General features: G+C 48.1%; 1 protein-coding gene across 1 annotated transcript; it reads left to right on the top strand.

Annotated features, from left to right (window-relative positions):
- Nucleotides 1–19: 19 nt before the first annotated feature.
- On the top strand, nucleotides 20–12,881 carry LOC104460223 (putative adenosylhomocysteinase 3; the record flags this gene model as incomplete). Its single annotated transcript, XM_010083049.1, has 5 exons — nucleotides 20–73; nucleotides 3,874–3,982; nucleotides 11,117–11,245; nucleotides 12,016–12,116; nucleotides 12,779–12,881. Coding segments are annotated over exons 1-5 (496 nt in total), but the record flags the coding sequence as incomplete, so codon positions are not given.
- Nucleotides 12,882–13,548: the final 667 nt, after the last annotated feature.

Genomic DNA, 13,548 nt, shown 5'->3' with positions numbered 1-13,548 from the left:
GGCTGTCGGTGATGCCGTCATGCCGAACAAGAAGAAATACAACGTGAACGGAGATTCGGGGATTAAAGCCCAGGTGAGGGCAGTCTTTAGTACTGCAATATCATTTTTTCTGTAATTATTTTCTATAATTATTTTCTATTATCTATAATTATTTTGTTTTCTATAATTGTTTTCTGTTATTTTCTACATTCGTTTCTCTCTCTCTGCTCCCCTTTTTTCCCTGCCTTTCCTGGCTGTTCCCCCCAAATCACTTATTTCTAGAGCCGGCTGTGTCCCCTGCGTAGAGAAAATCCTGATCTCTGGAGGACTTCTCTTCCTTTTCTCTCAGGAGCAGGAGGTTTGAAACGCTCTAGCGTTGAGCCCAACACGTTGCTCTGAGGTTCTTCGGAGCACCGTGACGGAGGAGTCGGTGGGTTTGCGAGCAGGCAGATTGCCTGGGAAAACTTCGTCCAGCGAGACTTTTTTTGCTCGGTAAAGTCAGGTAGAGCAGCTCGTTGTGGTGGAAACCCCAGGTGGAAGTGAGACTTGGCTCATTTGAGATGTAATGAGCACGTACCTGCATTTAGAACTCATTAACCCCTTGTACCTCGGGACATGAGGTTTTTCAGCTTGAATTGTGTTTTTTTTTCCTTCTGGAGGTTGAAAGCAGCAGTGTTGGTGTAGTTGCAGAGTAGGTTGGACTCCAAAATCCAAGCAGCTGCAGCTCTCAAAGGCTTCACAATCTCTGCTTTGAGCTTTAGCCCGTGCAAAGTTGGCTCTTGCTTTCAGAGACGTTTTGGTTTGCGCTGAACAACTCCAACCTGGAACCAAACCAGCGTTCTCATCCCCGTCTTGAATCATAGAATCATGGTTTGGGTTGGAAGGGACCTTAAAGCCCACCCAGTGCCACCCCCTGCCCTGGGCAGGGACATCTCCCACTAGCCCAGGTTGCCCAAAGCCTCCTCCAGCCTGGCCTTGAACATCTCCGTCCTTCCAGCCGGGCTGGAACACGATGCATCGTGCCGTCGGTTGCCTTCGGTAGGGATTTGTACCAGAGCTTTGGTCTGGGTGAGCAAGGTCTGGTTTTCTCCTTCTGGCTGGATCGAGTGCGTTGCTGAGATTTCAGCTCGAAAAGGAAGACGTGTCATGGAAACTGTCTTGAGGGTATATTCCTGCCAGCACTTTGTGCCCTTCGCATGTCCACATGAGAGAAAAATTTAGCACTAGGCGCTGTCTCAAATAAAACAAATGCCAGCGTCCGTCCATTCCTTCCGACTCTCTGTTGTTCGAAGGATAAAGTCGAAAGATGTTGGGAAGGTGTCAACGCTGGCCAAAAGCAGACCTGAGCCTTCACCTGGAAGATGCCCCATCCCAACGATCTCTTCTTCTGGTGCCTCCTTCCACCCGTCAGCAGTCGGCACCCAGCTCGGCTAAAGCTGGACCCAGCTTGTGGCGGCGTTTAAAGGGTTTAAACCCTCAGAGGGGTTTAGGGCAGGGTTTATGATGAAGTCTAGTTCTACCTGATTTGGTTCATGACTTATTTTGCATTTTGGCGTTTACTTTCCAATCAGTCTTGGATGTAGGAGTACTTGAGAGCTCTGAATGCAATTGTTAATATTCCTTCGTCGCTCAGAGTAGTTGCGTTGAATGTCCTTGAAGAGATGATGTGGGAGAGGAAAATGTCGGCTCTAATAGGAATTATTCCCCCTTTGTTAGCCTCCCAGCATACCTCACTTTGCCGAGAGCATCGTTCCGCACAAACAACCTGGTGCTTTGATGCAGGTGCTCAGCTGTCGAGGGATTTGTTTTCAGTGGAAAAAAAAAAAAGTTATTTTGGGCCAATGACTTATTAGAAAAGGAATAAAAAAAAGGGGGGGGGTGCAAAGGCCCTGTCCCACCGGGATCAGAGGTGTTAATCCCCAACACTACTCTTGACTGTAATATGAGTTTGCCGTGCTTTTTCTCCCCTCCCCTCTGTGTTTCCTGATCCGATGTCGTTCTGTTGTTTGGTTTAAGATTAGCAGGAAAAAAAATCAAAACAGCTTCCAGGTGCTGCTGCAAATCCTCCCCCAGGTCCTTTCAGTCCCCTTGGCCTGGCTGCCCAAGACTTGGGTTCACAGGGGACTTGGAATTAGCCCCCTGAGACCCCCCTCCACCTTTTTCTTTCACGTACTGGCCCAAAAAGCTGAGCCCCAGCCCTGGAGCATCACCAGCCCATCTCATGGGTGACATCAAGTGCCGCTGCTTAAACCACTTACATTTGAGTTCCCGGAGCAGGATCAAATTCCTTCTGGTTAGGTGACTTCTTTAAACCAAACTAACTTCTCAAACTACCCCCAGGGGTTAGTTAATAGACTCAATTAATAGCTTTCAGTAGTTTGAAGATGGAAATATTTAATCCCGTTGCGCCAGATTGGGTTGGTTTATGCCCATAGCGGAGTCCAAGGGAATGTGCAATTTTTCTCATAAATCATGGACGTGTTGGGAACGTCGGTGGTTGGTTTACAAAGCGATGAGCACTGGGGGTTAAAATATTTCCTAAAACTCTAAACCTGTTCTCCGGAATGCTTAAATATGGCCCCGGAGCCACACATGGAGAGAATTAAAAGGGATGTTGAGCCACGGGTTGGGTTTTGAGATGCACCGTGGTGCTGGGGCGAGGCGGGTGGGCTCGGGGCGGTTTTAGCGTCTGTTGGAAGGTGTCCGACGCTCGTGAAGCCCTTTGGGGTCATGAGCAGAAGGTGGGTGCTGATGGGAGTGGAGAAGCATTAGGACAAGTTCAACCCAAGGTGCAAGTTGATGGGACACGGGAGGGTTGAGTTTCTACGGTAAAATAATGAATAATCATCTGTTAAAGCATTTGCCCCATCCCTGGAGGGGTTCAAGGCCAGGCTGGATGGGGCTTTGGGCAACCTGGGCTAGTGGGAGGTGTCCCTGCCCATGGCAGGGGGTTGGAACTCCATGATCTTTAAGGTCCCTTCCAACCCAACCCATTCTGTGATTCTATGATTTATCCCATCTGTCCTCTGCATGCTTTGGAGCAGATCAGTTTTGCTGGCTGAAAATAAATTTTCTCTCTCAGCTTGGCAGTTATCGCAGCCGGAACGCAGGGCAGAGCCTTTGGCTGCTCTCAAACCCACTGGGGGTCTTGGGGCTTCCAGGTGTTCCTGGAGAGTCTGAAATCTTCACTCCTTGGTGGTGATTGAAGTGGGAACAGCTTGATTCTTCATCTCGGGTTCAGCGGGTGGCTGTTTGCCATCCACAGCACTGTGCTGTGGGGAGATGAGCACCATTAAAAAAGAGGGTAGATGCAAAATGCCATAAAATGTTGGTGTTACGCCTCTTCCTGTGGCGTTCCTGCAGGTGGTGCTGGTTCGTGATGGTTGGTTCCTCCTCTCCAACTTGGATTCTGCACATCGCTTCATTTACATGCCTTATCCTTCATTTCTTGGTTTTTTTTGCGTAACCTTGTGTACTCTGGAAGCGGTATTCGTTACTCGAAGTGTTTATACTTTTGCCTTTTGTATTTCATGCAGCAAATGTTGGGTGGCCCTAATGGGGCTTCTCCTGCGACGAATGACCCTTGTCGTCAGCAGTTTGCAAAAATCAGTTTGTGTGTAACGGAGACAGAAGCTTTCTCATTTGTGTGGCTCAAAGAGGAGCTTTAAGGTGTTTGAAAGACGAGTGTGTCAATGCTGCATCTGCTGGAGGGTCTGGAATTAAATGACATTGGCAATTTAGCGTACCCTGTCCCCAATTAAATAAGAATTGCGATTCAGCCTGTCACTGAGATGGTGTCGGCATCTGCTCGAGGCTTTGGCTTCTTGGAATTAATCTTCTGTGTCAGACTGTTGCCTTTTTACATCTGACTTAACTAGTCATTTCTTTCAACAGATCCAGTTTGCTGACCAAAAGCAAGAATTCAACAAGCGCCCAACAAAGATCGGCCGCCGCTCGCTGTCCCGCTCCATCTCGCAGTCCTCGACAGACAGCTACAGCTCAGGTGCGTGCCGGCACTGCACTGATCCTTCCTATTCATTGTCATCATTCAAAATTCAAGATTATTTATCACAGGATCATAGAATCTTAGAATGGTTTGGGTTGGAAGGGACCCTAGAGATCATCTAGTTCCATTGAAATCATGTGAAGTTACGTACAGTTATGCTGCTGTGAGGAGCAGGGAGTTGGACTCAGTGGTCCTTGTGTGTCCCTTACAACTCGAGACGTTCCATGATTCTGTGATCGGCTGCATCCTCTCACAGCATCTCTGCAGAGATGTTTTGTCCCCCATGTCACAGCAGCTCAAGGGTCTCCCAGTTCTGCTGCGTAGTCGGTAACGTTGGAGGGAAGGCATGGAAGGAGCATTGTTGCTTTTTTTTTTTCATGTTCGTGAATAGTTGGATGGAAAATTAAGTCACCTGCTGCTCTTCACGCTTCTGATCTCTCCTTATAACCCCAGTGTGCGGTTGCTGCTGGCTTTCCTCCTCTCTTCGTCCTTCTTTTCCTTCCAAGCTCAGCAAAATGGTGTTTCCATCGCATCCATGCTTGCACGTCATCTTCCCTTCCCGCTCTGGAGTAAATCCGTGTGGATCCCTCTGTAGGTTTGGACTGACCCGTTGCACATGGAGCCTTTGGAAGAGCAGTGCTCACCTTTGCAGGCCACGCACGTGTCTGCTGGGCTTTTCCTGCTGGAGTCGGTGAAATGAAACTCAGCGAGCGGTAGACTTGCTGTTTGGTCTTGCCAGTGGTACCATGGGAACTCCCTGCAGAGGGATGTTGGGTTTATTGGGGTTTTTGGTTTTGTTTTACGTTTCAGAGCTCTTCTGAAGTCCCAGGTATCTTTATGAAGATTGGTTCTGGAAGCTTGATTTGTCTAGACTGGTGTTTGGTGGCTGTGCAGCTCTGTCCAGAACCCTTCAGGCTCTACCTTCCCCCAAACATTGAGCAATCGAACATTTAACAAGTGGCACCTTCATCTAGTTTTACCCTGGTCCAGTAACACCCCTGTGGGACCAGTATCATCCCTCACCTCCAGTGTCCTCTTTCCTTTGTCTCTGAATATGTCGTGAAGTACCGTTACTGTGCTGGAGAGCTTCTGTCACTTCAGGAGCTGGTTGTGAGGATGGTGGCTTTCCAGGAATAGGGAGAGGTCGTCAGGGATGCTCTTGGATTGTTCAGGATCGGTCCATCTGGGATCTTAAGGGGAATACTGCTTTGCTACCTGAAATATTACAGCCAGTGCCCTAGCCAAAAAGATTTTGGATCCAATTCCCCAGCCTTCAAGGAGTCTTAATGCCTCTGATCCCCTCCTGGTCCCGGCCCCTTGAAGAAGATGCAGAAGAAATGAGTTTCCAACGCAAGGCTGCAAGGAGTGAAGATGTCAGCTCCTTGAACCTGGAGGAGGTGTCATTCCTCAGCCCTTTCCGGTGACCGGTACCAAAACTCACCGTGGAGAACCGTCACAAGCTCTCAGATGGATGTTCAGGTTGGTGGCCAAGGTTTGGCTGCAGACCTTGCAGAGCTCCCCCTTTATGCCAGAGCCGTGAGGAATAACGAACATTCACGGTGAGGCTCCACCACCATCCTTCACGTGGTCCCTGTCCATGACATGGAGGTACCTGTCCCATGACACAGATGTACCTGTCTGTGACACAGAAGCATTTTTTGGATCCTTGACAGGTCACTGCATGCTTGAGGAAAATCCTGGACTAGTGGGAGGTGTCCCTGCCCATGACAGGGGGTTGGAACTCGATGATCTTTAAGGTCCCTTCCAACCCAAACCATTCCATGATTCCATGATCCTCCTTCCTATGGAACGAGCAACTGTTCTTTGTCTCCCTTCCTGACTCTTGGGTTGCTTCTTTCATTCTCCCTTGCACACTTGGAGGAACCTCCAGAACCTCCTCTAGAGGCTTGGAGGAGCCCCGCAAGGCTGAGGACAACCTGGGTGACCCATCACCCTGCAGCGGCTGCGCTCCCACACGAAGGGCTGTTAGGAGAAATCGAGGAACAGCGCACACCGTGTTGTTTCCAGAGGGACATCAGCCCGGGCTCCGCTTGCACTTTGTAAGCCACCTGCATGATGCTGTAACGTTATCATCTTTGGTGGCGTGTTCTAAGCTGACATTGATGATAGACTTCTCTAATACTGGTCTGTGATTAATAGAACGTCTGTTATGGGTTCTACAGCTCCATCCGGTGTCTCATCAGCAGGGCGTGTTTTCTGACTGTCGTTTTTAAAGACTAACGGGCTGATGAGCCTGGCTAATGGCATCGCGTTTGCTCCCCGTTCATGGCTGAAAGAACTTGGAGCAACTTTGGGGAATTCTCCTCTGCCCCTCGCACTTAGCATCTCCTGCTAAAGCATCAGCAATTGCAATTAATTAGCTCGTGAAAAGTATTATATTTCCCTCCTAATGAAAGCTTCCAGGCTGATAGTCAAGATGGAAGACTTCTGATCTCAGTATGGTTGCAGGGTGGGGAGATGAATCCCATTAGTACCTGGCGACGTGGATCTTTGTCTTTCTCCTTTTAGGACTGAGCACGTCTAAAAATCTTGAGTTCAATGAGTCTAAAGAACCCATTCAGCCCTTCTGGGATGGGAAAAGGCTGGAAAAGAAGCAGCATGAGGAGCAGAGAGATGATAATGGAGGGGAGAATCATGGAATCTCTACAACTACCTAAAAGGAGGTTGTAGCAAGGTGGGTGCTGGCCTCTTCTCTAAAGTAACAAGTGATGGGACAAAAGGAAACGGCCTCAGGTTGCACCAGGGGAGGTTTAGGCTGGAGATTAGAAAAAATTTCTTCACTGCAAGAGTGCTCAGGCATTGGAACAGGCTGCCCAGGGCAGTGGTGGAGTCACCATCCCTGGAGGGGGTCAAGGAACGTGTGGATGTGGTGCTTGGGGACATGGGTCAGTGGTTGGGGTGATGGTTGGACTTGATGATCCTTGAGGTCTTTTCCAACCTTCATGATTCTATGATTCTATAATTATATGATTCTATGGAATCATTTAGGTTGGAAAAGTCCTTCAAGATCATCGAGTCCAACCGTAAACCCAACCCTGCCAACTCCTCCACTAAACCATGTCCCCAGGCGCTGCATCTACACGTCTTTTAAATCCCTCCAGGGATGGTGACTCCACCACTAACCTGGGCAGCCTGTTCCAGCACTTGACAACCCTTTTGGTGAAGGAGTTTTTCCGAATATCCATCTAAACCTCCCCTGGGGCAACTTGAGGCCATTTCCTCTCATCACTTGTTACCTGGGAGAAGAGACCAACCCCCACCTCACTGCACCCTCCTTTCAGGCAGTTGCAGAGAGCGATGGGGTCTCCCCTCATCCTCCTTTTCTCCAGACTGAACACCGCAGCTCCCTTGGCTGCTCCTCGTCGGATTTGTTCTCCAGACCCTTCAACCACTTTGTTGCCCTTCTCTAAACACACAAGAGGTGTGTGGAGGTCCCGAGGTTTGGAGATGGTGGGCGTGAGTGATCAAAGTTTGATCAAAATCATCAGCCGGTCTCCAAAATATGTACAATCTGCAAAGCTGTGATGTGAGCAGCGTACTCCACGATGCAATGTGTGGCTGACTGGGCTTTGCTGGAAGCAATCATGGGAAAAACGAGGGTGGTGAGGCGGTGGGACAGGTCGCCCCATCTCTGGAAACATTCAAGGTCAGGCTGGATGGGGCTCTGAGCAACCTGATCTGGTAGAAGGTGTCCCTGCTCATGGCAGAGGGGGTAGAGTAGATGGTCTTCAAAGGTCCCTTCCACCCCAAACCATTCCGTGATTCTACAAAAAACCAGGAGAGACACTGCTGAACACAAAAACTTTATCACGTGGTTGCTGTGAAGCACAAAGAATGACAATCCCAATGGTCCAGGTAGATCATAGAATCACAGGATGGTTTGGGTTGGAAGGGACCTTAAAGATCATCAAGTTCCAAGCCCAGCCATGGGCAGGGACACCTCCCACCAGCCCAGGTTGCTGATCTGACTCTTCAAAGTTAAAGTCTCTTATCCGTATTTGCTATAAGTCACCTGTTTTCTGTAGTTGTTCCACTTCATTTAAACCATGTAATTTTTCTCACCGGGGAAATGAATTCTTTTCTGCACTGTTTGGAGTGGTTCATGCGCCCAAGGACGCACCGTGGCGTTTAACAGCATCTGCTATTGCAAAGCAGGGAAAGGCACCGACCCCAGAGCTCGGCTTTGGGGCCCAGGGGATGTTTTGGCGTTGTGCTGGGTGAATCACTGAAATTTCGATAATTGTTCTTTCCCTTTCTGCCAAACTCCCATCATTGTTATCTCCTTGAACCAAGATTTTGGGGATCAGCTGGTTTATATCAGCCCAGCGCTTTGGATACTAAAGCACTCAGCACCGTGTGTTACGCACCGTGTAGACGTTTTGCGGGTGCTGGAATGAGATTAGAACAGTAAAATCTTTAATTAAAGGCGATTGACTTCATCCTCGTGCCGTTTCATAACTTTCAAAAGGTTGTGCAGAAAAGAAACAAGGTTTGTCTTTTTGTCGGGCTCGAACAGGGGCAGGCTGTCCCTCTCTTGCCGTTACTGGTGCCACTATTACAGGTGTGAGCGGATCCTCATCTAAAATATCAGCGGAGCTGAATTTTCCTGGATTTGGCCTCTGACCTGGTCTTTGCTGGGTGGGAACATGGGCTGCAGGTATCTCCTTTCCCTGCAACGTTTTTGTTCTCTTTCAAGTAATACCATTTGTATTAAAATGGCACGTGGCTCTGTGGAATGCCAACCCCAGGTACCAAGCTTTCATTCATCAGCTTTTGGGTGATTGGAGATGATATTTAGGACACTGTCTTTCCCATCAGTTAATTGGATATTTCCAGATGACAGGTGCTAGGAATCTTTTCCTTTCTCTACTTGTTTTTCATGTTACAGGAAAGCAAGGGAAATATTTAATGTTATTTATTAGTATGGATTGTACCGCACTGACAATATTAATTAAATTTCCATAGCACTATATGCACTCTTATACGTATGTAGCAGTAAAGAACCATCTGCATATGAAAACCTGCCTACCATCTAGGTGGATTTTTTTGTTTAAAAAAACTTAATTTCAGCCCCCAGAACCAAGACCTATGGTTTTAAAGAAACCTCTGCCCCGATTAGCTGTCTTCAAGGAAATAATCCTCTTCGAACTAATTAATCCTCCTGCAGTCCTTGATATCCAAGAGCTTGGTATTATATAAGGTGCTCTTTTTGTTATTAAGCCGTGCTCCCAGTCCTTCAAATTCACAAATTCAGAAGTATCTTGCCGTCAGCGTGTTGTCTGCAGGGTTGGACTTGCCTTTCGCACCCCGCGGAGGATGGAGCCTGTGCAGAGAAATTCCAGCAATGCGATAATTCTCCTCCGTAAGCGGATTAAGACCCGAGCGGGTCTTGGGGAGCCTGGCACGCCGACAGTGGCGGCGCTAAGCTTTTTTTCCTTGGGATCATTCCAGTGCTTCACACGAGCCAGAGGAGAATGTAATCAGCTTGCTGGGTGCCACAGGAGAGACAAACCGGCGGCCGTGCTGGGGGGGAGAAGGGTTTAGTGCCTTGGTTTTGGGTTTTCTGGTGTGAAAATGCTGCCAGAGCCACTGAACTGTGGGTTGAGGGCTGGTTTGCCCTTACTCCAAGTTCTCTGAAAGGGGGTCTTGGAATGAATCTTTGCTTGAGCTCTGGATGCCTCTGGAAAGCTGCAGCTCGCTGGGGGCACTGGTGGGTGGTGATGACCCATGGTGACCCAACCACGCTGTCCTTCCTGTGACACTGCGTACGAAGCGCTTACCCTTTGTGCTGCCAGATTAATTCCTTTGGCACAGAATTGGGGTAGAAGGTTGGGAATCGGTTGTGACTGTTGGGTAGAACAGCTCCCTTGGGTGTTTGGGGTAGATCGTTCCCTCCTGGAGGCTGTGCCTGGGAGAGAAGGTAGCTCGTGCACAGCAACACATCCTCCACAGCCAGTAGCTGCTGAATTTGACGTTTAGAATCACAGAATGGTTTGGGTTGGAAGGGACCCTAAAGCCCACCCAGTGCCACCCCCTGCCATGGGCAGGGACACCTCCCACTAGCCCAGGTTGCCCAAAGCCTCATCCAGCCTGGCCTTGAACCCCTCCAGGGATGGGGCATCCACAGCTTCTCTGGGCACCCTGGGCCACTGCCTCACCCCCTGCACAGGAAAACATTTCTTCCCAAGATCTCACCTCCATCTCCCCTCTTCCAGCTCAAACCCGTTCCCCTGGTCCTGTCCCTGCACCCCCTGATCCAGAGCCCCCCCAGCTCTCCTGTAGCCCCCTTTCAGCACTGGAAGGTGCTGGAAGGTCTCCCCGGAGCCTTCTCTTCTCCAGGCTGCACACCCCCAGCTCTCTCAGGTCGCCTCCCCGCCTTGCCCACTCAGAGCAGGATGTTTCCAGCACAGCAGCAGGTGAGCCGTGTCTCTCTCTGACCAATTCTCAAGTCCTCCAAGGATGGAGAACCACCACCTCTTTGGGCAACCAGTGCCATTGTTGCATTATCTTCTTGATGAAGAAGTTCCTTCGTCCCATCACATGTGAGCCTCCCAAGCAGCAACTTGTGGCCATTGCCCTTATTGAGGAACATTGGAATTGAGCAAATCCAAGGACTGGGAATACCACCGTCGCTGAGTAATACAGAATGAGTGGGCTCCACCATACCATTGTTTAAAATTAAATACAGTTTTATATCTGTCCTGTTTTAAATTACAACTCTTAATGTTTTGGAAGAACTCAAAGCATTAATGGGCATTTTTGTTGGCCGTTGTAGAGCTGGAAGGGCTTAATTTTGGGAAGAGGTATGGGAGAAAGCCACAGAGGAGCTGCAAAGCATGAGGAGATGAGCCCGTGAGGTTGCAGTCGAGGTAGATGAGAGCGAGGAGGTCGCTGCAGGGAGAAGCTGACCGTGGGGAAATGGTCATTGTAAGGGGACAGGGAGATCCCAGCTGGGGACAGGAGGAGTTGGCACGTGCACGAGGAGAAGCACCTCCATGGACACGTTCAGCAGATGATCTGCGCCCTTCCACTGCAGGTGGGTTGGCTTTAGGGATTATTTTTTTCTCTTCTTCTGACTTCATTTTTTTCTTCCAGCTGCCTCCTACACAGACAGCTCTGACGATGAGACCTCTCCCCGAGACAAGCAGCAGAAGAACAGCAAAAACAGCACCGATTTCTGCGTGAAAAACATCAAGCAGGCGGACTTTGGGCGCCGAGAGATTGAAATTGCTGAACAAGGTAAACGGGGCACATTCCTCAAGCTCTGCGCGAGAGATTGAAATTGCTGAACAAGGTAAATGGGGCACATTTCTCAAGCTCTGCATTGTCTTGTGGGGTTCTTCCGTCCCCCAAATCCTCTTTTTGTGAGGTTCATTATATTGGTGATGTCTTGACACAGTTCCTGTTGGAAACGGGAGAACTTCAGTGGGATTTTGTGCGATGGAAAGGAGTTACGTTATGACTTGTAGCTCCAACCAACCACCTACTCTATGGTCAAATACATTTTGTTAAAATCAGTAGAAGAGATTAAATGCATCAAATAAATGAGACAGTTTTGTTTTAGCATGTTTGTCTCCAAAAATCCATAGCAAAGGCAACGCAGTGTTTTGGTGGTTGGAGGGATATTGGAGAGACCGGTGAGACCAGCAAGTCCCAAGTTCTCTCCAGTCTGAAGGAGATTTTCCTTCAGCCTCACCTGGACATTCACAGGGAGAAATTTGAAAATGTGATGATGCCACATCCTAAATAGTAGGGGGAAAAAAAAAACCCAAACAGAGGAGTTTTATTTTTATTTTTTATTATTTTTTTTTATTATTGGGTCCTGTTCAGCTATACCATGACTTACTTGATACTCGCTCTCAGCCTCTATCTTTTTTCGAAGCTGTACAAATTCGTTGGGAGTACCAGATAGCAGGGCAAGAAGTGACGCTGGGCTGTTCCTTATATGCTCGTCCCTTTTTCCATCGCATTGATGGACTTTTTTTTTTTTTTAAATTTTTGCCTTTCAGAAATGCCTGCGCTGATGGCTTTGAGGAAGAGAGCTCAGGGAGAGAAGCCGCTGGCTGGGGCCAAGATCGTGGGCTGCACGCACATCACAGCACAGACCGCTGTAAGACCCCATCATCCATAGACTCTAGATGGGGATTTTCTCACTGCTTAGCCTCTAAACTAGATCCCGAGCGGTTAATATAGCGATGGAGCCTCTGGGTCCGGCACCTTACACCAACTAAAAAGGGAATGGTCGATTTTGTGAACATTTCTAGGTAAAGAGAGCCTGTGCTTCAAGGCAGTGTAACGCACATATCTATAGAGCATTCCTTGAGTAGTGATAACTACGGAGATGGAATTATCTGTGTCGTATAAGCAGGAAGAAGTGGTGGTGAGTGATCAGGGCAGTTACACAAATCAAGACCTGTGGTTTCTCCTCCAAAAATGGGGCAAAAGTGCCTTCTCCTGATTAGATTTGGGACTTCGCTGAGTAAAATCTGCATATGTATGTATATTTATATGCACCCCCACACATATATATGCTGCGTATGGAATATACTTTGAAGTTCTTATTTACTTCATCCATTTTAAATTGTAAAAAAAAAAAAATCGCAAAAATTTTGCAACTCTCTAATGACCCTGACACTGTTTAAAACCAACTTCAGATACCCTCCAGAAGCTTTCCTGTAAATAGCAAATAAAGATCCCAGTTGTGTATTGCTCTTTGCATTGCATATTGCTCCATGCATTGCTCTTTCTGATTTTTTTTAAATTTAAATCCAGGTGCTAATGGAGACTCTTGGTGCGCTGGGTGCTCAGTGCCGATGGGCTGCGTGCAACATCTACTCTACTCTTAACGAAGTGGCTGCTGCCCTTGCGGAGAGCGGTAGGAAACTTCACCCTCTTTGTTCTTTCTGGTTTTAACAAGATTTCTTACTGCCCCATCATATTTAGCTCGTTTACTGTCTCTTACGGAGAAAAAAATCCTTTGCTCTCTTCAATTTAAAATAAACCTATAGGAGGTAAACAGCACAAGATCAATCCCTGCTGTTGGTCAGGAAAACTTAGAATGATTTTTCTCTGGATTATAAAATATCTAGGATAAATTATGGTGATGCACATTATTAGCTGAATGGGTTACATGAACCTGGGAGTTATTTTGCTAAGAGAAGCAAAGCTAAATTTAAGTTCAGTTCTATAAATTTGAGTCGTAACTTTGGCTAAAAGGAGAGAACTTTTGGGGGACATAATTCACAAAACAGAAGCTGTCCATGTTGCTGCTCACCTGGGAGAAGCCTTAATTTAAATCCTGTTTTACCTGGGTAAGACCAGGGATACTGTGAGAGCTGAGAGACCCAGAAGAAGCTAAAACCCCCGGTTCTCTCTCTTGCTCTGGGTTGTCTCCCTCTGGGTCGCCCCTCTCTCAGGGTCATCTTGGTCTCTCAGACACTCGGGCTCTTATCTCCCTCCATTCTGGGATTGTGGTTTTGGGACTCTCCCTGCTCCAGGATTATTAGTTGGGAGCGGGCTGAGCCTTGGCCATCAGGTGGTGA

Source organism: Pterocles gutturalis, unplaced genomic scaffold (assembly GCF_000699245.1).
Source record: "Pterocles gutturalis isolate BGI_N339 unplaced genomic scaffold, ASM69924v1 scaffold17085, whole genome shotgun sequence".
Classification (NCBI taxonomy): Eukaryota; Metazoa; Chordata; class Aves; order Pterocliformes; family Pteroclidae; genus Pterocles; species Pterocles gutturalis.
The sequence above is the reverse complement of the archived record's forward strand: the minus strand, read 5'-3'. Positions and strand labels throughout refer to the sequence as shown.